General features: G+C 45.3%; 1 protein-coding gene across 2 annotated transcripts in view; it reads left to right on the forward strand.

Annotated features, from left to right (window-relative positions):
• The window catches only part of GTF2IRD1 (GTF2I repeat domain containing 1), a 139,475-nt gene extending 126,664 nt beyond the window's left edge, over positions 1 to 12,811 (forward strand). The window contains exons 24-27 of one of the 2 annotated variants that reach the window (XM_036767163.1): positions 1,861 to 2,053; positions 9,033 to 9,070; positions 9,706 to 9,842; positions 12,584 to 12,811. In XM_036767163.1, coding sequence (XP_036623058.1) covers positions 1,861 to 2,053; positions 9,033 to 9,070; positions 9,706 to 9,842; positions 12,584 to 12,652 — 437 coding nt within the window. In that variant the 3' untranslated portion in view covers positions 12,653 to 12,811. The remainder of the gene's footprint in view (positions 1 to 1,860; positions 2,054 to 9,032; positions 9,071 to 9,705; positions 9,843 to 12,583) is intronic. The other variant, XM_036767162.1, reaches the window with a different exon arrangement.
• The last annotated feature ends 12,486 nt before the right edge of the window (positions 12,812 to 25,297 follow it).

Consider the following 25,297-nt stretch of genomic DNA (forward strand, 5'->3'; position numbering starts at 1 on the left):
GAGTGTCTTAGGCCACGAACAGGAAGAAGACTAGCTTGGCTGGATTACAAAGTTCGGAGGGAAAGGAATAGCCAATGAGTATGGAAGATGGGTCCAGATTGTATATGGCCTTCAAAGTGAGCCAGAGGTTAATCTTCTATCCTAGAGGCAATAGAAAACCACTGGAGTTAATACTGAGGAGGGCTATGATATGGTCAGGTCTGTGTTTTAAAGAAAAATCTCTTTGGTGACTCTATTAAGGATGGATGAGGCGGGGTTATTGTTGTGTTTGTCCTTCATTCTAGAAGAGGACCATGACGTCAGGGAAATGATGACATGACTTGCAGTTGACTTTGATTTGAGTGAGGGAGGGCTGATGAGGTGGGGAGAGACTTAGGGGAGGCAGATCATTGAGGAAGGACTGAGACACCAGCCCAGATAGAAATACTCAGCATCATGTGATAAATGCCTATTAGAGTATCACAAAACTGGGGGCAATGTGAAGTCTGGGGACAGAGGTCATTACAGTAGGTGGGGCAGCAATCCAGGAAGACTTCCTGGAGCTGGAAACGTGGAGACAAGGATATAAGTGTAGCCTGAAGAAAGGGAGGACATTTCAGATACAGGGATCAAAAAGGTCAAAACATACACTATGGAAGCATGGACTTTGTATAGGGAAGAGGAAAGAGTCCGGGAGGAGGAGTACAAGACAGTTGCAAGGATGGCAGGGTGCCAGATTGTGGAGGACTTAAATACCAGGGAAGAGAGGATTTTTCCATTTCCCAATTACATTTTAATCTGGTTCTGGTGGTAAGTTGGACACCTCTGGGCTAGGGGACTGGAAATGAGGCCGGATCTAGAGTGTTAGCAGTGCGAACAGACAGGAGGGGACCAAGGTGAGAGATGGTAAAGAGACCATACCAGGAGGACCTGGCAACTGAGAGATATAGTAGGTGTGAGAGGTGAGGGGGAGGAAAGGCCAATTATAACCCCAAAGTGCTAAACAGGGAGATGGGGTGAATGATGATGCCACAGGCAAAAACAAGGAGGTCAGAAGGAGGAGCAGGATTTGGGGCAGAGATGAAGAACTCTGCTTCGCCCATCTTGACTTACCGTTGCGGGACAGCCAAGTGGAAGTTTCCTGCCTAAAGTGGGAGATCTGAGTCTGGAGGTCAAGGCTGTTACTTATTTCATCAGAAAGAGTTAAAGCATTAGGGCTTTTTCTTTTTTTTTTTTTAATCTTTGTTATAAGAGATGAGTCACTGAAGAAGAGAGAGAGGTCAGGGATATATTCAGAAATAAAAGTAATGTAAAGATATAAATAAGATTTTTTTAAAATGTTTAACATGACACAGAGTTCACCAAGGTAGGGAAATGTGGGCATATTATAGAAAATTTTGAAAGCAAAAAAAGAAAAGCTCTTGAGCCTGAAGGATTAGGTCAGGGATGGGGAGCCTATGGCCTCAAGGCCACATGTGACCCTCTAGGTCCTCAAGTGCAGGGACCTAGAGGGTCACATGTGGCCTTCAGGCCAAAAGTTCCCCACCCTAGATTAGATCATGCCAATGACTCCATTCCCAAGGAAGGGTTTTGGCTAACTAAGGTTTCATACCTGCATCTGGAGACTGAGAAGGCATGGTCAGGGAAGGAGAAGGAAGATCAGAAGACAACCCATGTCCTAAAAACCCAGAGAAGAGAGACTTCCAAGAGGAGAGGATGATTAAATACAACAGAAGGGTAAACTCAGGTGCTTCATAAATGCTTTTGGATTGATTGGTTTCACAGGAACAGTGTTTCTGAGGCCAGTTTGGAGGTGCTACATTGCAAGGCCTGTCCTTACGAGGGAGCATAGTACCTTGACCTTGACCTCTGCCCCTACAGGTGAGGCTCTGGGTCTGAATCGCCCCGTCCTGGTCCCTTACAAGCTGATCCGGGACAACCCTGATGCGGTGGAGGTCACAGGCCTGCCAGACGATATCCCTTTTAGGAACCCCAACACCTATGACATCCACCGGCTGGAGAAGATCCTGAAGGCTCGGGAGCACGTCCGGATGGTCATCCTCAGTCAGCTGCAGTAAGTAGCCCTGGCCCCCATCCCTGGGGCACCCCAGAAAGCTGAAAAGAGCCAACCAGGAAGAGTTCTGGGATTTGCTCGAATCTTACAAGTGGCTTATTTGCATGCCGTTTGCATAAGCCGTACTTGCATAAGTACGGTCTGTAGTTCCCAAGGTAAAATATAGTATTATTCCCTTACCAGTTTTCACTTATGTCTCTCTCTCCTGGAATGTCTCCAGTCTCTGCCTTGACGTCTCCTTTGTAACTTCCTTCTCTCTCCCTTAAATCATCTTTATGATGAGTGATATGGGCTCCCCTACACCCCTCAATTTGAATGGGCTGAGTCCTGCCTATCTTGATGTCTCCCCCAGTCCCTCTGGCATCTTGCTTCACACCCTTTTCTGTTGTTTTTACACAGACTGGGATTATTTGTTTAAAGGGAACTTCTGTCTGAGGAAGCTCTCTCTACCTATGCCGGCTAGCAGCTGCTCTGAAATTTTAGTAAACCAAATTATCCCTTCCATTTCTCTACTTCTCTGCTTCGGGACTGAAGAGGCAGTGGATACAGTGCAAAAAATATGGACCTCTGGAGTCAGGGAACCTAAGCCCTTTCCTGGGGCCTCTTCTTTATCAAATCACCAAGTACTTATTAAGCACCTACTGTGTGCCCGGCACTCTGCTAATCACAATACAAAGAACTGAATAATCTCTGCTCACAAGGCGCTTATACCCCAATGGGGAAGATGTCAAATATGAAGTGACTAGACACACAGTAACTAAATGCAGGGTAGTTTGGGAGGGAAGGGAATTGAGAAAAGCTTTATGCATCTAATGGTCTCTGAACTGAATCTTAGAGGAAGAGAGGGACTCCGTGAGACGGAAGTGAAAAAGGAGGGCATCGAAGGCACAGGCCATGGGATGGGAGATGATGTGTCTCCAGGGACCAGCTCACAGAATGTAGGAGAGTGAGGAATGTTCAGTGAGGCCAGAACAGTAGTTTGGGGCCAGGTCGTGAGGGGCTTTAAAAGTTAAGCAGAGAAATTAATAATTTATCCAAGAGGCCCGAATAAGGAGTCACTGGAGTTGAGTGAAGAGGGGAGTCACATGGTTCTATCTGCCCTTAAGAAAGATTACCTTGGCCAGAGTGGATCAGCTAGACTGGAGTGGTGAGAGGCTGGAGACAGGAAGACCAATTACGAGGATGTCGCAATAATCTAGGTGAAAGGTGATGAGGACCTGAATAAAAGAGATGTGGAGATAGAGACAGTGAGCTTTGGCTCCTGACGAAGCGTGAGGTGAGGGACAGTGAAGAGTCAAGGCCGATGCCTGCACCAGAAGGATGGTGGTGCCTTTGACAGAAATGAGGAAGTTTGGAAAAGGGGAGTGTTCAGGGAAGAGATAACGAATTCAGCTTTAGATGTGTTTCGTCTAAGAGGTCCCCAAAACATCTAGTTTGAAATGTCTAACATACAAATCGGTGATCCCGGATTGAAACTTGGAGCTAGACTGGTACTAGATTGTAGAATAAGAAAGACTAGCAAACTGGCCCTCGGGAATTTGTGATAGAGTTGTTAATTTTGTGGATGGAAAAAGGTAGAGAATAGTGGTATTGACGGGATACCTCAACAGCATGAGAAAGAGAAGCAGAAAGATTTCCACGGGGCTGTGGAAGCTGGGTTGGTAGAAGCCCTTCAGGTATACATTTCCATATGGAGCCCCAGCAGTTTAGGGGTAATTTGTCTGGACGCAGATGCCAGAGAAGGTTAGAGGTCACAGGCCTGCCAGACACTATCCATTTTAGAAACCCCAATACCTAGTATGAGCCCAAATTTTTAGAAGCTTGGAGGAGGTTGAGAAGAAAGGCAGATAGACCCAACATGGCACCTGGTGGGTAAGTTGCCAATCTCCTCAGGGAATCTAGGAATAATTAATGACAAGTCTTTACAGATGTTCAGTGTCTTCTGGGCACAGTCCTGAGACCCCAAGTAGGTTCCACATGGCAAAAGAGTGTGCTGAGGAGGGCAGAAATGGAGCCAGGGTGTAATGTCGGGGCTCTCACCTGGAAAGAGGGGGGTGGTCCATGAACTTTTTTAAAAATATATTTTGGTAAGTGTGTTTCAGTATAATTGGTTTCTTTTTATATTTAAGAAAAACATGTTTCTGCAAAGGGCCCCATAAGCTTCACCAGATGGCTAAAGGGAGCCATCACCCACCAAGGCTAAGGACCTCAGGTGTTATGGGGTCCACATCACCCAGGGGCTACAAACAATTTTTCAACTTGGACCCACTGCTTCAGCTTCTTCAGTGTCTTTCCAAAGCTTGAGAGAAACAAGGGCGTCTGGTTAACAAGGTTAGGTTAAATAGGACCTCCTATTAATTGTTAAAAATGTATCTATTTTTCAGCCAGATCCCAATAGACTGTAGAGACTACACCTGCATCTTTATTTAATGAAGAGCCTATAAGGTTTCGAGGGTCATCATTTTCAACTTAATTTGGTAAACACATCATGAATGCCTGCTACATCCCAGGCTCTTGAGGCACGGCTAGTGAGGTGGGATGGGATGCAAAGATTAAAACAATCCCTGCCCTCAAGGAGCTGACAATCCAGCAGGAGGAGGAAGATGCAAACACATATAACTACGATTCAAAAGAAAACATAGATTTATTAAAAAGACCATTGATTTAGAGGTGGAGGAAACTTCAAAAGCTGTCTCATCCAACCTCCCCAGATAAGGGATCTGAGACCAGGGTGGAACTGATATGTCTAAGGTGACACAGGCAGAAAGGAGATAGAAGGTCCAAAGGACTGAGAGACGCCCCTTTTAGCCGGGAAGATCAGGGAAGAGTCTAGAGTAGGTAACGCTTCAGCCAGACCTTGAAGGATGGGGAGGATTTCAGTAGGTGGAGATGGCAAGGAATGGGAAGAATGTTTCTCTTCCCTTTGGGACATGAGGGACAGAGATGAAGCTCCAAATTCTTGTTATTCAGGACTGATGCTAGATGTTAATTATCACAGGTTACACTTGTTATGACACACATCCTCTCACGTATAATGTGTATATTGGCAAATCCATGAGGAATTTGCTGTGCTCAAATATAACCTGGAATTTTATTTTTTAGTCAAAGTCCTTCAGATAATTTCTCTCTCTGATGATAGACCCCAAGAGGGGGAAAGGGAAAAGAACATAGATCTTCTAGGTAGCAGAGGACCTTTTTTAATTGAAGAACAATGCATTTCCATAATAATTGTAACTTCTGAAAAATGATTTCCCATGTTCTGCTCATAGCCACCCTATGAATCAGGTTAACACATTTAAAAAATCCAGGGAAGGTGGATTTTTAAACTTCTGTAAATGTATTTTCTTTCCTTCTTCCCTCCACACCCTCTGGTCGAGTTATGAGCCTAAGCCAGCTGTCGCATGACTCCAAAGGCTAATTTGTATCCAGGGTTAACCTTAGATAAAAGTTACACCCTGGGTAAAATGTATATTTTTCCACTCTGATGTTTCCCTCACCAAAATAGGGTTGAATTTGCTAGGCAGGACCCCAGACCCTTGCTGGTTCCTTCAACCTATTATACCTGCCATTTGTGTAGTTGCCACCAAGTGAACATTGGTGCTGTTTGGGTAGCCTAGGCCACGTGGGCCAGCTTACCCTAAAAAATAAATAATTGAAAGGTATTACTGTAGTCATTTTCTGGTACCACTAACCCTAAAACCCAGACTTTTGAGAAACCAGTCCCCATTAGCAACTCTCAGCTTGGCAACATGACTAACTCAGATCAGCGTCATGGTCAGGGTTCTTCCTGCCACCCACAGGTTCACACAGGCCAGTAGGACCCCATTGGGGTCCATATTCTCCCCAATCACCTGGGCCAGTGCCTAAAGCACCGAACGGGAGAAAAGCACAGAAACTCGTGATGTGAATGTAGAATTGGGTCATCCATTGTATACTTAACTCCTTGGCAAACCTGGAAAGGAATCGCTTGTAACAGCAAAGCCCCCTATTCTAGGTTATATAGGAGAAGCTCTGTTGCTTCTGGGTGGGGTCAGAAGCTATCTGCAGCTGTGAGGTGTGGTTCTATGGTTGAATGCTTGAGGCCTAGGATTTCAGTGAGCTATCTATCAGCTGTCACTTCTGAAAATTCTGGGGTATTAACAAGAGTTAGAAGAACTCTGAGCATATTACCGAACCAGCATTGCTTTCTTTTTCTATTTAAAAAAGAAAGAAAAAACCATCTTTATTAAAATAGCAGTAAGTTTTAGTTAAGTGCATTCTGTGTGAGGCAGATAAATACTGTAGATACCAGTAACAAAATTTAAAAGAAATAGAACATCTAGGTAAACATGGTGCCCCGCTGACTCTGAATTCTACCTACTAATTTTGCCCTAAATACTTCTTACTTTCTAATAATCCTCTCAAGAAATGTTGGCTTTAGCTCAGAGCTTCCACACACAAAAAACAGCTTCCAGTCAGCCTCCACAAGCTACTTTCAGCTCAGGCTGCTGATGCAGTGGAAAGAGAATGGGACTTGGAATCAAGAAGAACCCAAATTTGAATTCTATCCCTGAACCTTACTAGCTCTTTGACCCTGGACAAGTAACTGAATTTCAGTTTTCTTATCGGGAAAATGAGTAAAATCAGTACAAAAACATCTCTAGTACCTCCCTCACTGGGGTATGATGAGGATAGGGGATAATAACCATAAAATGCTTCACAAACTTTAACTAAAACTATAAGTTAATATTCATGTCCATTTCACCAATAAGGAAACTGTTTCACAAGTAAAGAAACTGAGGCTGAAAGAGTTGCATTGACATGCCCACAGTCATATGGTTAGCAAGAATTTGAACTTAGAACTTCCCGACTCTGAGTCCGGGAACTCCATCCACTAGGCCACTGTCTCTCTCTCTCTCTGTCTCTCTCTCTCTGTCTCTGTCTCTCTGTCTCTCCCTCTCTCTCTCTCTGTCTCTGTCTCTCTCTGTCTCTCTCTCTCTGTCTCTGTCTCTGTCTCTCTGTCTCTCCTCTGTCTCTCTCTCTGTCTCTCTCTCTCTCTGTCTGTTTCTCTGTCTCTCTCTGTCTCTCTCTCTCTTTCTCTCCTCCTCTCCCCTCACATCTCCAAAGCACTTAAAGGAAAAATAAAATGGAGATTATTTTCCCCCTTTTTCTGGAGAAAGTGTATTTTCTTTCCTGTAGCATCTGTGGCCATTGCTACAGTTACCTGCTTCCTCTGCCTTTTTTGTCTTCCCTCTCCTCTCTCGTGAGAGCTTCATTTACCTTGAAAGGGATTTCTTCAGCCAAATTTTCTGTTCCATAAACTGGCTTATTATCCATGTCCTACTTTGCCCTCTTTTTGAAATTTAATTTTAAATGTTATATCCTGCTTTGCCCCTTTTTTAAATTTAATTTTAAATTCCATATCCTGCTTTGCCCTCTTTTAAAATTTTAATTTTAAATTGTGAATGATATCTTTCCAAATATATCCTGCCCTCCCCTGCCCATCCAGCCATTCCCTCCTAACAAAGAAGAAAAAAGAAAGAAAAAACAAAAACAAAAAAGAGCAGTTGAGCATAACTGACACAGCACATCGACTAAGTCTGATAGTTTATGCTATGTTCCACATCTAGAATTCCCCACCCCTACAAAGTAGGGAGGGAGGTTGAGTTTCCTTCTCTTCTGAGATAAATCTGTACATTTATCAGCCCATTCACACTGGTGGCAACATTGTGTCCCGTGTTTTCCTGGTTCTGTTTATTTCAGTCTGTGTCAGTTCATATGAGTCTTCCCATGCTTCTCTGGATTCATCATTTGTTATAGCATAGCCATATTTCATCAAATTCATGGACCACAACTAGTATAACCATCCTCCAACCAGTTACTCCTCTTTTAAAAAAATCCCCCTGAATACTCTTTAACACATTTTGAACAGAACAATTTAAAAACACCTTACTACCCATTGGTCTCCTCCCACCCTCCCCTGCAGTTCTATTTATGAATCTCAACAGGACCCTCTGAGCCTTCCTGCTCATGAGCCTGCCTATGATTGGGGCTTCAAGTAAAGGAGGAAGCAGGAGGAGGGGGTGCCACCAGCCATCTCTGATATCATTATCTTCCCAGATCAGGGCTAGGCCCCCACTGTCCCCAACTCCTTCAACATATAAATCATTCAAAGATTTATTCTAAACTCCCTTCGGGCACCTATTTATATTTTTTGGCCCATATAGCCTTCTGACCCCATTTCTCTAGTTGAGTAGGAGGCACATAGCTGGAGAGTCCCTCCCCATTAATCCCAACTACCAAGGCTGGAAAGTGACCTGATAGCTACTAAATAATAAAGGCCCTAGAGACCAGGTCAGAAGAGGATCTGTCAGAGGAATTGGAGATGTTCGGCCGGAAGACGAGAAGGCTCCAGGGGAAGGCCAGAGCTGTCTTCTGGTGTTTGAAGGACTGTCATGATTAAGAGAGAGTTGGCTTGTTCTGCTAGGCCCTAGAGGGCAATGGGGAGACGTGGCAGCGGGGCAAATTTAAGCTGATCAGGGGAAAAAACAAAAAAACAACTTCCTAACATTTAGATCAACCCAGAAGTGAAGAGTCCTTAGATGGACCAGGGGACTGCTTGTCAGGGGTCACATCAGCAGGTGCTAATAGCATTTAGGATCCTTTTCTAGCATAGCAATAACTTGGCTTAGCACCTGGGTAAGAATAATTAAATATAATATGGCAGGAAGCAGCCTCCAGCCCTCCCCTGGGGGCAGTCTTGCAGTACACCAGGGTTTCTGCCTTCCCCAACACCCCCATGGAGCAGTGCCCTGTGTCTTCCTGACCTATCCCCATCATTGAATTGCCCCAAGTAACAAAATTGTCCCTGGCTTGATAACAAGAGAGACACCTTGCTATTCTAACTTCTGACTCTGTCCTGGTGTCCAGGACGGGGGCAGAAACGAGGCCAGAGGGGAGGAGATCCAGACTTCTAACTCCAAGTTCTTTTGCTCTGCAGACCTTTTGCTGAAATATGTGGAGAGACCAAGCAGCCGGGTGAGTTGGTGGAAAATGACCTTCTTTGGTCATTTCATGGGACCTGGTTGGGGCTGATGGGGTTTAGACTGTGGAAACCCCCTTGAAGGCTATTTGGGCATGAAAAGCTAGATCAAGTGGGAAGATTCAGGGTGAGGTTCAAGGGGATTCCCACAGTCTAAACCCCATCAGGGTCAGTGCAGAATGGACCCGATGACCTCAATCCCTTTCAGAGAAGCCCCCAAAACATGGGGTCAAGAGGGCTCTGAGGGAAGCCTCAGTTCTCTTCATTGCCCAATATGCCCACAGCAGAGCCCTTCTCTGATGCCTTGATAGAAGAGTCAGAAGCTGTGTCAAATCCCATCCTTGCCTGTTTGCCAGTGGTGTGGCCCTGGGCAGCTCCTTTTCCCTGGGTCATCATCATAGGATCCTACTAAAGTGGAATGAACCTGAAAGGTCATCCACTCCAATCTGGAGGACCAGAGAGGCTGATCACCTTGCCTCTGGTTATACAGCATGTACCGTAAGACTGAGAGCCCTCTATTTGCTACACGATGCAAGGTTTCTACCTTCTCCGATATGAGGCAGGTGGGTAGAGGGTCTCTGAGGTCTTGTCTAGAGCTCAAACATTCTGCGGTTGTATTTTGTGTTCCCAGTGAAAGACAGTGGAGTCCCCAAACGAAAGCGGAAGCGAGTCTCTGAAGGGAATTCTGTCTCTTCTTCCTCCTCATCCTCTTCCTCCTCATCATCCAATTTGGAGTCCACGGCCTCAACCAATCAGATTTCACTTGTGGTAAAGCCTACACAATTCTCAACCTGATCTTTCTTTTGCTTTGTCCTGGGGGGAGGAGGCACACTGTTTGTGACCCAGGCTGGAGAGGGGGTCTGTGGCCTACATGTAGAATCCCCCTTCAAAACCAAGGCCATGATCAGGAGTTCATTGAGCCAGAGTGAAAACAGTTAAGAAGGGATGGAACTGGTCCCATTAGTACAGGGGATTGAATGATCACGTGTGCAATCCCAAGGGGACAAGGGACATCCCAGCGCCAAGAAAGTCAGGCCTTTGTCCCAGCAAGGAGTCAGGAGGAAAGGCGGGCTCCAGGAGAGGGACGTCATACTGCCAGGACCCTAGGGGTGACCACCCAGGGATAGTTGGGGGAGACAGGATCCTTCCTCCTATAAAAGCTGCTGAAATACCATGAGCTAGGCAGACATTGGGAAGGAAGCATGACCCCCTCCTCTGAAAGAACCCCAGATGTGGTAGTGTGGTGCAGTAGAAAGAGCATTTACTCTGGAGTCAATGGACCTGGGTTCAAATTCCAGCTCTGTCATTTACTACCTATAAAACCTTGGACGAATCACTTAATCTCCTGGGCCCCAGTTTCTCATCTATAAAATGATGGTGTTGGACCATGAGGCCTCCAAAGTCCCTTCCTACTCCAAGGAAGTACTCTTCCTGCTCCTACTTCCTATTCTATGTTGATAGCCTGGCACAGAGCCCCAGTGGCACCAGCCTAGTTTTAGTGCTGAACTGCACTGAAATTTTCTTGGCAGTTTTGGGATAGATCTTAGACTCTCCCCTTCTCCCTTCTCAGACAAAATCTATCTTTGATAACTCCTTGCATTTCCAGATTGCTTTTTACTTTTCAAATTGCTTTCTCAAATATTATCCTATTGGATCCCACTTGTGGCCATCTGGGCACTCAGGCAGCTGAGTAAAAACTGAGACATGGATAGGGGAAAGAATTTCCCCCGAGTCACACAGCGGCAGAGGGAGGCTTAACCCAGGTCTCCTGGCTCCCAGCCCAGAGCATTTGCCACCCCTGGCCAGTATACCAACTTCTCTGTCCCTTCCCCCATTGATTGCCCTCCCTCCTGTTCCAAGAGACAGCCAGAAAAGTTCAGAAACTGGAGAATAAGGAGGTGCTGGTTCCTTTATGCCATGGGGGCAGTGCAGGAGTTTTGCTTGGCAGCTGTTCCCCACCCCGCCGCCCAACAAAGGCCAACTATTAATCAACAAGCATTTATGAAGCACCTGCTATGTGCCAGGCACGGTGCTATGTGCTGAGGACATAAAAGACCAAAAAAAAAATGCCCCTGGCCTCAAAAAGCTTCTGTTCTAGTGGGGAATGACGTGCCCCGTTGTGAGAACCGTCAAGCTAAAAATTCCTTCTGACTTTTTAAAAATTAAATTTGGAAGTCGTTTGCCTTACAAGCACCAAAATAGGAAGTTATTTTTTATAGTTTCAGTAAAATCTTTAGGATTTCTTGGTCCATAAGATCACAGGCTTTGAGGTGGGGGACACACCTTCAGGGTCATTTCATCCAACCCCCTCATCTTACTGTTGAGGGACCTGAGGCCAAGACAGATGAAATGACTTGTCCACAGTTAGGCATAGCTAGTAAATTACAGGCAGGAAATGACTCCGGCTCCTTTGACACCAAATCCAGTTCCTTCCATCTGAGCCCCAGCACTTCTTCTCACCACTTAATTGTGCCTCGCTATAAACGCTTGAGCTCCTGCCTTTGATACAGCCTTGCAGATAGGCACGAAAAAATCTACCAGCCCGTGGAAAATATGGGTCCTGCCCAGTACAGGGCCACCAAGCCCCAGTACCTGACGCGCCCTCGGAATGTGCATCCCTCCAGGGATTCACAATCCCTAGTAATGCAATGATTTCCAGGAATATTTCTGTTGTTGCTTTTAAAATCAAGGTTTTATGTGTCTCTAGCCTGGCTCCTCTTCAGCCAGCTGTTCCCTTTCTATCCCAGCAGTCTTAAGTCATGTCAATGTCCCCCAAGCAGAGGTGACAGCTATCAGCAGGGGATGTCTTTTTGTGATACTTTATATCCTAACATGGACTTTTTGCCTCCTCTCTCTCTCACTTTCCTCTAATTCTTGTTCTCTCATTCTCTCTTATTCTTTGTCTCTCTCCCTCCCTTCTCTCTTTCTCCTTCCCTCCTTCCATCCCTTTCTTTCTCCTCTCTTTCTCACTCATTCTTGCTCTCTCATTCTCTCATCTTTTTCATCCTTCCCCTCCTCTCTTTCTCTCTCTTCCTCTCTCTCCTTTTACTCTCTTTCTCTATGTCTCTGTCCTTTCCCTGACTCTGTCCCTGTCTCTCCCTTTCCCTCAATATCTCTGTCTTTGTCTCTCTCTGTCTCTCTGTTTCTCTGTCTCCTCTTTCTATGTCTCTCTCTCTCTTTCTCTCTCTCTGCTCTCTCTCTTCTCTCTCCTCTCCTCTCTGTGTCTCTCTCTGTCTCCCTTTCTCATCTCTCTGCCTTTCTCCTCTCTCTCTCTCTCTCTCTCTCTCTCTCTCTCTCTCTCTCTCTCTCTCTCTGCCTCCCTCTCTCCTCTCTCTGCCTTTCTCCTCTCTCTGTCTCTCTCTGTTTCTCTCTCTCCTCTTTCTATGTCTCTCTGTTGCGCTCTCTCTCTCCTTTCTATCTCCTTCTCTCTCCTCTCCTCTCTGTGTGTCTCTCTCTGTCTCCCTCTCTCATTGTCTCCCTCTGTCTCTCTCCTTTTCCCCGCCCTTCAGCAGTGGCCAATGTACATGCTGGACTATGGTGGTCTCAACGTGCACATTCCAGGACCCATTAACTACTAGACCTCAACGCTGACTCAGAACCTCAGACAGAAAAAATACAATACGTGTAATTTATGTAAAAAGTGTATATCCGGATATGTATCGATGCCTTTTAGTTTTTCCAATGATTTTTACACTATATTCCTGCCTTTTTAAATAAAAAGAAAGTGTTGCCTTGCTCCTGGGTGTCCTCCTGTTATTTGAGGGGCAGGGCTAGAAGGTCAAAGTTCGTGGCAGCCAGCCCCTTTATCAGGCCTGGTTTCTTTCTCGCCCTCCTCAGACCTAGCATGGTACCTTTTGCACAGTAGGCTCTTGGTAAATGCTTACTGGGCTATGTTGGGTTGCAGGGCCTGCTATGGGCTGCTGGGTCCAGGAGTGACCCTTCAGAGGACCATTGTGTTAGAGCCACAGGAGACTTTACAAGCAGTGGAGCTTAATTCTTTCCATTCAGAGATGAGAAACCAAGGGAGTTTCTTAGGGTCATACCAATTTTAAGTGATGATGAATGAATGAATGAATGAATGAAAAAACAATAATTTAGTACTTGCTACATGCCCAGCACTGGGGATACAAACACAGAAGTAAAGACAGTTCCTGGTCTCAACGAGCTCCCATTCAAATCAGGAGTGATAACACCTCTAGGAAGGTCCAGATGTGGGGCACTTGGCAGGGCCGAGGGGTCAGCAGGAGGGCAGATGGTAAGGCTGAGGAGTCCAGAGGGGTCAGCAGGAGGGCAGATGGCAAGGCCCAGTAACAACCTCCCAATCCTGTGTTCCTTTTCCTCTCCCACATTCCCTCAAAGGGCATTTGGCCCAACCCTTTCATCTACAGAGGAGAAAAAAAAGTCCCAGAAAAGAGAAAGAATTTGCCCAAGTCCACCTTACAAGTGAGTAGCAGAGCCAGGATTCAAGCCTATGGATCTCATATTCCCTCCCCCTTAACACAGTGGACCCTCAGTCCAGTCCAGTTACTAAGTAACTTACTAAGTAACGACCGTATGCAAGACTTTCCACTAAGCCGAATACACTGGGGTGAGAGGGTAGGATATGACAAAGAGAAAGACAGCTATGGTCCCTGCCCACGCAGGGCTTATAGTCCAGTTGGGGAAGGGGTGGGGGAGGGCGAGACAATGACACAGATCAGTAGGGTTATCGATTTAGAGCTGAGAGAGACTTCAGAAGTCACCAAGTCCACCCCCTCATTTTACAGATGGTAAAAGTGAGGTACAGAGGGGTGAAATGATTTGCCCAGGGTCACACAGCTAGGCAGGACAGAACCCAGGGCCTCCTGACTCCATACCCCTTCTGCTGCTTCCCAAAGTGGAAACTGAAAACCACCCCAAGGATTCAGAAGGTGGACAGTGATCACATCCAGATCGGAGGGACTGAATGGGTCCTAGAGGGCTTCATGAAGGTGGCAGCAATTGAGGGGGGCCTTGAAGGGTAGGATTTCAGAAAGCAGAGGTGGAGAAAGTCAGGGCAGGCCCCAAATGTGAGCCAGATTCCTCCCTCACTTATGGTGGGAAGCCAGGCACTCCCAGAACCCCTCCAGACTCCTCTATGTCTCCGTGTGTGGGCATGAGTTAGCCCAGGGATCTAGACCAAGACTTTTTTGTCTCATGGAGACCTTCGGCAGGCTAGTAAAGCCTATGGACCAAACCTTCTCAGAATAATGTTGTAGATAATTAAAAGAAATGCTAGATTTCAGTTAGAGATGAGTGAAAGTAAAGAAGCCATTTTTCCTCCTGTCCAAATTCAAAGAACCCTTGAAATCTATTGGCAGACTCCCTGAGGGGTCTGAAGCCTCCAGGTTTAGAATCCTTGATGGGGAATGATTGCTTAAAAGGTGTGCCCTGCATCACTCTCATGCTCGAGTCAGGGTATTTTTGCTGTGTTTCCTCTATATGCCCCACTCTGAACCAGCCTACATAGAGGGAGAGAAGGAAAAAGCACGTGCCTGCCCTCCAGATCCTTCCAGGCTGTGGAGGGGCTTGGGAGTTTGGTTTTGGAGCAGTCCTATAATTCTATAGATGTAGGGAACTTTCTTAAAACTTAAAACTCCTTAAATGGAGATTATGGGAGGAACTGTCCAAGGGAGGGACCCGCTCCCCATCCCCAGAGCAGAGAGTACTTTGGAGCTGAAGTCCAGGCCTGAAATGACCTTCCAGAAGGACCAGGTTCTGGGGCATGATGGGAAGGTACAGAGTGTAGCCTGGTAAGAAAGGGAAGCATTCAAAGGATAAATTCTTCCCATGAGAAGAGTTACCAACCTATTCTGGAAGAAGGAAGAGAAGAGAGCCCTGGTCTTAAAAATCACTGGACATCTGGGCTCAAATCAGCAGCTGCCAGACCCAGCTCGGAACAGCTCTGGAGAGCCTTTTGCTAAATTTTCAGTGTGAACACTTAAAATCTCGGCTACAATCAGGGTTTCACTTATTGCCTTGTTGATTGCCTAGGCTTTTACAGGCGTTAATAATCCAGATTAAACTTAAAAGTGTGTGCAAATATTTCCTTCCCCCCCCTTGTTAAACATTTACCAAGTCACCCCAGTATTGCCGATAAAAATTTCTTGAGCTCAGCAGGAAGGCCGCAGACGGCTCAGAAAATTAAATCATCACTAGAGTGGAGGCTGACAATAACAATTAATAATAATAAATAATGAATTTCTATAGCACTTTCAGGTTCACAATGTGCTTTATACTCATTATCTCATCTGAGCCTCACAAGGCCCCTGCTTCAAATCCTGGCTCGCCACTCATTGGTGTGGGCCTTGGCTAAGTCTCATCTGGTCAGGCCTCAGCGTCTTCATCTGTAAGGTCAGGAGCGTTCACTTCCCAAAGTTGTAGCTGCAGATCCAATGACACCACATTTGAAACACACTTTGACTAGACAAACGTCAGCTTGTACTATTATTATTAATCTCTCTTCTAAATATTTGGAGACAGCTATTCTGTCCCACCCATGCCTTCCTTTTCCCAGGCTAAACATCCCCAGGTTCCCTCCCCCAGCCCTCATATGACCAAATTCCAAACCCTTCACCGCTGCGGTCAGCCTTTCTTTGAACGCTCCCATGCGTCAGTTTCCTCTAAAATGCGGTGTAGACTGCACCTACCTGGCCATTGGAATGAAGCCAAGAGGCCCACCCCTCGGATGGTTCTTACAGCCAGCCCTGCATGTCAAAGGCAGTGTTTGCTGAAAAAAAGAGAAGTGCCTCCTAGAGATTAGGTAATCGGCTAATGTTCACTTTGTGCCTTTTTATTTTGGAGGTGGAAAAGAGGACTGAGTTCTGTGATTCCATCTGAATAGGGAGAACTCATCTTACCAATGCCGGTGAGCCCCAGTTCTGCAACTTGTGGGCACAGAGGACCCCAAAGGGGTATGGCCTGTCCAGATTCTCTGAGCCACTATGGGCCTCAGAAGGGACTAGAACCCAGGTCATCCTAACTCAGAGGCTGGCTCTCCACCCTTAGGCCTCATGCACAGGGATGGAATGGTCAGTAATCCTTGAATCCCTACTTCCTGCTCCCACTGTTGTGAGCTCCTCGAGGATCAGGTCTGTTTTCTATCCTTGTCTCCCCAGTACTCCGCCCGGTGCCTGGCACAGGAAATGTTTAATAAATGTTTATTGATTGTCATGAATAGTAATAACATTTACACGGCACTTTAAAGTTTGCAAAACACATTATAAGTATTATCTCACTGTATCCTCATAATAACCCTGGGAGGCGAGGGCTATTACCCCCACTTTCTAGATGAGGAAACTGAGGCCGTTAAGTGACTTGCCCAGGATCACGAAGCTAGGACATGCGTGAGGCTGGATTTGAACTTGCGTCTCCCTGCCTCCAGGTCCAATCTTCCAGCTGCCTCTAATGCACAGTTCCATGAGATCATTAGATTTGAGGTTCAGCAGGATATTAGAAATTGGCCAGTCCAACTCCCTTCATTTTACGGATGAGGAAACTGAGGCCCACAGAGTTGAAATTGCTTGCTGAGGTCACTCAGGTGTTGTTTAGTTGTTTTCAGTCGTGTCTGACTCTCCGTGACCCCATTTGGGGTTTTCTTGGCAAAGATACTTGAGCGGTTTGCCATTTTACAGATAAGGAAACCGAGGCAAACATAGTTAAATGACTTGCCCAAGGTCACACAGCTAGGAAGTGTCTGAGGTCAGATTTGAAGTCAGGTCTTCCTGATTCCACTTGGCAGGTAGTGGCAAAACTGAGATTTGAACTCAGATTCTCTGCCCCCTTATTTCATATTCTTCCCAATGCCTCTCTACTTTACTCCGGCAAGGTGAGGGGGACTGGATTAGATCTTCCTCTGAGGCTTCTTCCACTTCTAAATCTGTGCTCCTATGACAGCCCCAGGACAGAGAAGACATTTCCCCAAGGTCAGCCTAGTAGTAAGTGACCAGTAGGATTTGAACCTGGACCCTCTTCCTCAGGATTACAGAGCTCTTTCCCTGGTCCCACCACGCTTCCATACAGAGGCTGCTGCCGTGTCTGCCCCACTCTGACTCATCCCGGAGTCTGTTGACTCTCCTCTCCTCCCAAGCCTCAAAGCCTGGCCCTCCATTCAGGTGAGAGCCTCAGAATGTACTTAGCGCTCCTCCAGCCAAGCAAGGAAAGATTTCTTGGCCAAAGTCAACAGGAAGGACTTCAGGTGGGTTTAGTGGTCAGGGGAGAAATTCCAAGAGGGAAGTGAGGACAGTGAGTTCAAAAACCACTCCCTGCTCTAGCCCTCCCTCAGATTCCCCCTCCCCCCACCCTTAGTTAGGAGGTTCAGCCAGTAGATGTAATCCTAGCGTGGGTTTCTGTAGGCCTCCGAGGTTTGCTGGGCTGGTCCTATTGGTGCCTTTTGTTCGTTTCTGACTATATCTCTCCCTCCCACTCCTACCAACGAACAAACCTTCCCTCGGAGCAAAGATTATAAAAGAAACCCAGTCCTGCCGAGGGAGCCAACATAACCACCGAGTCTGGCAGCATTCGCAACATTCCACACCCTGCCCTATGAAAAGAGGGAGATGGGTTCTTTTGTTTATGGAGTGCTGTATTGAAAACTGAGCATTGAACATCATGCCACAGCCTCCTACGCGCCTTCGGTGACAATTTACTGCTAAATTAATTTCAATGAATAAAATATCATAGCTTTTCCCCATGTCTCTTATGAAAGGTCCATTTATTCCTGTGTTTTCTAGCTGTTGTTGTGGTTTTAAACATAGATGAGTGTTGTATTTTGTCAAAACAGTTTGGATCTATACCTCCAAAGTTATTAAACTATGCTCACCCTTAGGCCTAGCAATGTTCCAGTTACGCATATTCCCCAAGGAGGTTAAGAGAAGAAGGAAAATATGTGTGTGTGTGTGTGTGTATAATTGCATACGTATACATATGTATAATTACATATATACGTACATACACATGCACAATAGTATATATAGCAAGACTTTTTGTTGTAGAAAAAACTGGAAGATTGAAGCAACTTTTGAGGGTTTTTTTCACTTTACTTTTCTTGAGTTTTTTTTTTTTTTTGGTCTATGTTTTCTTTCACAACGTGACCATTATGGATGTGTCTTGCATGACTACACATATATAACCTATATGGAATTGCTTGCCTTCTCAATGAGGGGCGATGGGGAGGGAGGAAGGGAGAGAATGTGAAACTCAAAGTTTTAAAAGCAAATGCTAAAAATTGTTTTTGCATGTAACTGGGGACTAAATAAATACAAAAAAAGAGAAAAAACTGGAAACAAAAAACTGTTAATTGGGGATGGCTGAACTGTGAAGTATAAATGTAATATCAAGTTATTGTGCCATGAAAAATGAGACATATAATCAGCTCAAAGAGCTATGGAGAGCCTTGTATGAAATGAAGTAGAATGAAGTTAGCAAAACCAGAGCAATTTATGTAATGGTGGGAAACAACTCTGAAAGGTTCTAGAACTCTGAACAAACGCACAACCAATTAATTTAACTGTAAATTGTTACTAAATGAGTTTAGGTGGCTGCATTAATGGTCCAAGTTTAAGTTTTTAGTAAAGTGCTTCATAAACAGGAATAGAGGGTATCTATTAAATATCTAATAGTATCTATTAAAAAACCAAGGACTAGTATTATCTGCCTAACATAGAGGCTAGAAGTATCACTTGCCCAAGGCCACAGAAGCTGACAACTGGCACAGTCATTGGCCTGTATCTGATCACTGACATTTGCCCAGGTTCATTGCTGGGGGGATGCCTGACCTCTCACATTCATTAACTCGTTACTAAGTTGCTAATTATGACAATAGTGAAGGCCCGAAAGTTTTTAACCCAGGAAGGGGAGAAGAATAAAAGGTTCCCAGTGTACATACATGAATCAGGTATGGGGCAGGTCATTTATGCCCAAACAGAGCAGGAATCCTAAGCATAAAAGAAGCACAGTGTATATCACACAATGATTAGAATAGAATTCAGCAGGGAAACATGACTAGATGTTCAGTCAGCTGGGATGCTAATGCCTTGTCAGAACATACTGCTGTTGCGCAATACAGCTAATTAGGCATTTCACATGTCACGTCTGCGCTGGACAGTGGCCAATCAAACAGCCAAGCTTGATTTTCTTTCTCTGATGCCAGTTCTTCCCTTGGCACCAGCCCACTCCTGTTTGTGCTCAGATACTTAGTCTCATCTACTGCTCAGGTGTGGGCAAGGAGGAGATACCAGCTGCATCCACTTTATTACCTTCAAAAGTTTCTGTGCTCACCAAGTCCATGCTCAGGGGCGGAAACGTACAAGAGAGGCAGAAGCAGACAAGCGGACTTGAATCCACCGCCATTTTGGAACAGAGAAAGGCTGACCTCCACTCTTCAATGAAGTCACATCTCATCACCTAGAGTACTACAGCAGAAAGCTGCCTCTTCTTTTACCCCACATCATCAGTGCTTCTGGCTCATTAACCATTAATTAGTGAGTACTCTCAGCAATAAGTCATACATGATCAGAAACCAGCCCCACCAAATTCTGACGTGGTCTACTGGAAGCAAGCAGGAAATACTGGACCATGCTCTGAGAGACTTGGAGTATGGGGAGGGAGTAGGAAAGAGCCCCATTATATTTGTAATGGAGGAATACTATAGATTTTGCCAATAGTATCAGGAGTTAGGCAAGAATATTCATTTTGAGCACTATTGGTTAATATAGTTCCAGAAATGCTAGCTATAATATGAGAAAAAGTAATTGAGAAACTAAAAATAGGCAAAGAAGAAGCAAAATGATGGCTAATTGCAGATAACATAATAAAGTACCCTCGAGATTCAACTAAAATTAATCGAAACAATTAACAACCCTCAGTAAAGTAGCAAGAGAAAAAATAAACCCACAAAAATTATTAGCCTTTTCATATGTTACTAACAAAACCCAGCAGGAAGAGATAGAAAAAGAAATCCTATTCAACATAACTACAGAATGTATAAAGTAATTGAGAGTCCATATACCAAGACACACTCAAGACATGAATACACGACCACTAAGCATGAAAAGGGAACGGCTATTTATTAATGCGCTATAAAAAACAATTCATTGGAAGAATTCATATAGGATGCATGTGTGAACTGATTCAGAGAAGTAAGCAAATCCAGGAAAACAACATGGACAACGGACACATCACCGTTCAAGTATTCTTAACCTGGAGTCTGGGACTGTTTATAATGTTTATGTTAATGCTTATAGCCATTTCAGTGTATTTCAGTATAACTGATTGCCTTTTGTTGCATGCATTTAAAAAACATTATTCTGAAAAGGGGTCTATGGGCTTCACTAGGCTACCCAAGGGCTCCATTATATAAAAAAGAGGTTAAGAACCCTTGGTATAAATGGAAAGACCACAACATCGAAATAATTGAAATTGAATGCTGTGAAATTATAATGACCAAACTTGTGTCTAAAAAAGGAAAACAGAAGAGGCAGGTCCTTCAGCTTCTTTGCAGAGGGCGGGGACTATGGTTATGGAGCAGCACAGCTAATGTTAGATTTTGTCAGCTTGTTGGTTTGCTGAATTTTTTTCCTTCTTTGTTATAAGATATTTTTCTCTAGAAGGGAGAGGGGGAAAGATAACATAGGAAATATAGGTGATGTAAACACAAAAGAGATCGATAAAAATATCTTTAAAGTTGTAACCCCCTGGGGAGTGGTCATTCAGTGTTTTGCAGATGGGGAGACTGAGGCACAGAAAAGCAAAGTGGCCTCAGGAAAGTCACTTCCGCTTCTTATGACTTGGCTTCCTCATTTACGAGATGAGGACATCAGGCCGGATTATCTCCAAGGGCCTTCCCTGCTGAATTATGGTGAAGATAGCCTGTCTGTATCTCATTTGTCCATTGCTGCTTGCATATTATCTCCCCACAAGAATGAGAGTTCATTGAAAGCAGGGACTATTTTTTTTGGCACTGATACTATGTCCCTAATACCTCAATGGGAATGAGGTCATCAGATCAGAGAATCATACATGGAGAAGTGGGGATCTAATCCAAGTCCTCTCCTTTTATTGATGGAGAAACTGAGACCCCAGATCCTAAGGGTCAGACAGGTAGGCTTTGAACCCAGATCCTCTGTCTCCAGAGCTGGTGCTCTATCCTCATACTCCATCCTTTCTCCCTTAAGCACAGTTGGGTAGAGGAAGGGAATAGAAAATGGAACAGAGGGGGCAGAGGTCACTTGAAGTCAAATTCTTCCCATGTCTTCATTTTGCTGAGGGCCAGGCCTGTCCACGCTTCCCTTGGTTCAAACACCCTTTACAGGGCTGCAAACCAAGGGATTAAGTCTTGGCCCCTACAGACACGTGCATCCCCTGCTGAGTGGCCACCAATCAGGCAGCTCCTGGCTCTTGGGTTGCTAAGATACACAAATAAGGGCATGACCTAAAGTGGGGCCGGAGGGGACAAAAGGGCAAGGAGGCATTTTCCTTTTGAGCCTTCTCTGGAGCTGGAGCTACCTGAACTCCTCAGGCAGAAGCTGCGTCTGTTCATTTCTCCATCCAATAGGTCTTCCCCCAACCACGGCTGACCTGACCCAGATACAGGGGGTCTCACATGCTTGTGGGTCATCAGTGCACCTAATTTATTATGGGGCCGGTGGAATTCAAGCCCCCACATGGGGTGGGAGGCGACGTCCTTGGCATACGGTAAGGTCAATTGCCTCATTGGCTGTAGTACCATATTATTCATTTGTGTGGGGGGATGGGGGGAGGGTTGGGTTTCTTGGCGTGGATGAGTCATCTCCCCAACTACACTGTGATGTCTTTGAGAGCAGAGAGAGAATGTGTAGCATGGTGGATGGAACACTAGCTTCCGAATCAGCAGGCCTAGATTCAACCCTGCCACAGACACTTCCTTGTGTGGTGTTGGGCAAATCACTTAATCAGTCAGTCAATAAGCATCTTATCAGGTTGAGGACACAAGGAAAAGGCAAAAATAGTCCATGCCCTCAAGGAGCTTAGAGTCTATCAGTTATCCTTTCCACATTGCAGGGGTTAGGGGCACAGCACCTCTGCATTCTGGAAAAATCTGTGTAAAAGGGTTGGCCCTCCCGTCATACCAGAGATGAAGTCTGAATTATTATGTTATTAAAAGACAAAATGTGTTAATATTATACAATACCATACACACATTTTATGCATTTCTGAGTTCTTAAACTTTTTCTGTGCTGTCTGCTGGCTTTTGCGTGTCGTCCGTAGCTTCCACAAAACTCCCCCAAAATTCCCATTTAATTTCTTACAGCGACTCTCAATATATCGAAACGCCCATGGGGAAAGTCACAATGTGGAAGGATACCTGTGATTTCTAAAGGTGTCATTACTCAGCTTGGCTCTAGCTGTCAGTTCATAAATTAGTAAATCAGTCAGTAAACGAGCCTTTATTAAGTCCTTACCATATGTCATAGACAGAGTCAAAGGCAAAAACAGGCCCTGCCCTCCAGGAGCTTACATCCTAAAGGGAGAAACAGCATGTATATAGACAGGTCCATACAAGATGGGCTTCTCAGATGAGGTCCCACCTACTGTAGGAAGCCGTCCCCATCCCCCATACAACTTGTCCCTTCCCTGTCTCCATCTTGTTTGTTTGTGGTTGCTCTCCTGTTATCTCCCCATTAGATTGCCAGGTCCTTGAGGGCAGGGACTATCTTTTGCGTTTCTTTGTATTCCCAGCTGGCATTTAGCTCAGTGCCTAGCACATAGTAGGTGCCTAATAAACACTTGTGGACTGACTATAGAGTAGTGGGAAGGTAACCTTAGAGGAGCTGGCTTCAGCAGTTTACTCTCAGTTTCCCCAGCTCTAAGATGGCCATAATAATAGCACCTCCTTCTGTCCTAGGGTTGTCACAAGGATCAGATCAGATGATATATATGAAAAGTGACATATAAATGCCAGCTACTGGACACACACAGCAGCAGCTTAGTAGAGACTCCCTGGATCATAGACTTAAAGCTGGTGGGGGTGGGGGCTTCAGTTCAGTTCTCCTGCCTCAGTTTATTCAACTTTAAAATGAAGACTAATAATAGTACCTACCTCCCAAGGCTGTTGGATCAAATGAAATTTGTAAAGCACTTAATAAAGTGCCTGGCACATAGTAGGTGCTTAATAAATGCTTGTTTATTCATTGTTTCCTTCCATTTACACACTTGCAGTCTCTACAACTTCAATCCAGAGCTCAAACCTGAAGCGGCTGCTACAAAGTATTCACCCTGATAAGTTCACCTCCAAATCTGGCCCAGAGAAGGAGCAATTACTTCCCTGCTTGCAGAAACCTGTGTTGATTCAGTGTTGGGCTGGGTCAAGCAGATTCGGCAAGGCTCCCGGCCTCCCTGGGCTTAGCTACCTGCAAATTCTGGCATGGATTGAAGTTCCTGGACCCCTGATGTTCCCCCTTCCTTTGAATGCTCCTAAGATAGAAGTCCAGGCTGTTGCATCTCTACTACTGCGTTACTTAAGATATTTAAGATATGACACGACGGAGAAAAGCAACATCAGCATCAGCTGTTCATGGCTTCCTGGCAGCGTGGATGGGGAGAGTGGATCACCAGCAATCTCCCCACCCAGAGGCTTCCAGTATTAGTGCCTCCTCATTACAGCCCAGACTAGCAGGAAAGAACAAGGTCGTTCACGCGCATCCTCAGTCCTGGCTCAGAATCAATCAAAATGCCTCTCCTCATCCTGGGCTGAGTGGAGGAGGTGATTTACACAGAACGTCTGAGCGTGCTCTGAAATCCACAATCCACATAGAAGGCTGCTTCGGGCCAAGTCCTCTGGGTGTGATCATCAGGCCAGCTTCTCCTTGGCCAGTCATCTGTTCCTGAGGGATCATGCCGTCCAGTCCTCTCATCTGCAGATGAGGAAACAGAACAAGACACGTTCAATGTTCTACCCAAGCTAGCGGTGAAATCTCATTAACCATCTTATGTCTTATTTATGTCAGCATTTCAATAGATTCCTAAACCAAAATTCTTGTCTTCTTCATCAGGTTTATTCTTCCAGAAAAAAATTGGAAAAGTGAGCACCTAATTTCTTTTTTTAAAAATGCTATAATTTGTTTTGTATTGGTCAGTCATTTCCTGATACTTGCCCCAATCATCTCTTATAAACAAAAAATAGTTAAGCAGAACAATACAGTATATTGGGAAGAGGACTGAACTTGGAGTCGTACAACCCGAGGTGAGCCCCATCTCTGTCACTTACTACCAGTGAGAACTTGGGCAAGCCACCTTCCCCCTCTGAGCCTCATTCTCCCCAGCTGTAAATAAGAGAAGTTGAACTAGTTGACCCTTCCAAGTCCAGAAATATCATCTTATTCTCTCTAAAACAACTGAGTCCGATAGCAGAATTCTTGTAGGACAGAATTCTGTCCTGTGGAGGGGAGGGAAGTAGGATGTAAGTGCTTTGAGGGTGGGGACTGTTTCCCGTTTGTGCCTGTGTTCTCCTTGCCTACTGAGTGAGAATACCTGGTACAAAGTGGGTGCTTAATAAATGCTTGCTGGTTGATTGGTCATTTTCTGTTCTGCAGATCAAGACTATTCTTTGCAATTAATCTGAGTTTGGCTGACGTGTAGTGTTGTGTTTGCTCACATAGGAACTCTTCCCTTCCCAATCCACCATGGGGCACCCCTAGTTGTTATTCTTGGTCCCAGGTGACCACCTGGGCAGGAGCACCACCACAAGAGGATAGAGAAGGACCCTGTCCGTCTTCACCCTCACTGGGGTCATGTCTCATCAACGGGAAAACCATAACCAATAGTCCCCAGCTGGAAGCTGTCTTCTTTTCTAAGAGGTCCTTGAGTCATCAGCTCTTCTAGATTAGCAGCCAATGAGAGGACCCTTTGTCACCTCCCAAGCTCCTAAATCATGAATGACTGGAAGTAGGCTCCTCTCAAGCCTCAGTATGGTCACTTAGAACCTGGAGTAGCAACTAGGTATGCTCCCTGTAGAAGTGGTGAGGGGAGAAAAGGGGACTCAGGCCAAGCCTTCCCTAGTACTGTTGTGGTTGTTGTTTGGTCATTTAAGTCATATCAGACTCTTCATAACCCCATTTGGGGTTTTCTTTGCAAAGACAATGGAGAAGTTTATCATTTCCTTCTCCAGCTCATTTTACAGGTGAGGAAACTGAGGCAAACAGGGTGAAGTGACTTGCCCAGGGTCACAC

This window comes from Trichosurus vulpecula, chromosome 7, assembly GCF_011100635.1.
Source record: "Trichosurus vulpecula isolate mTriVul1 chromosome 7, mTriVul1.pri, whole genome shotgun sequence".
Classification (NCBI taxonomy): Eukaryota; Metazoa; Chordata; class Mammalia; order Diprotodontia; family Phalangeridae; genus Trichosurus; species Trichosurus vulpecula.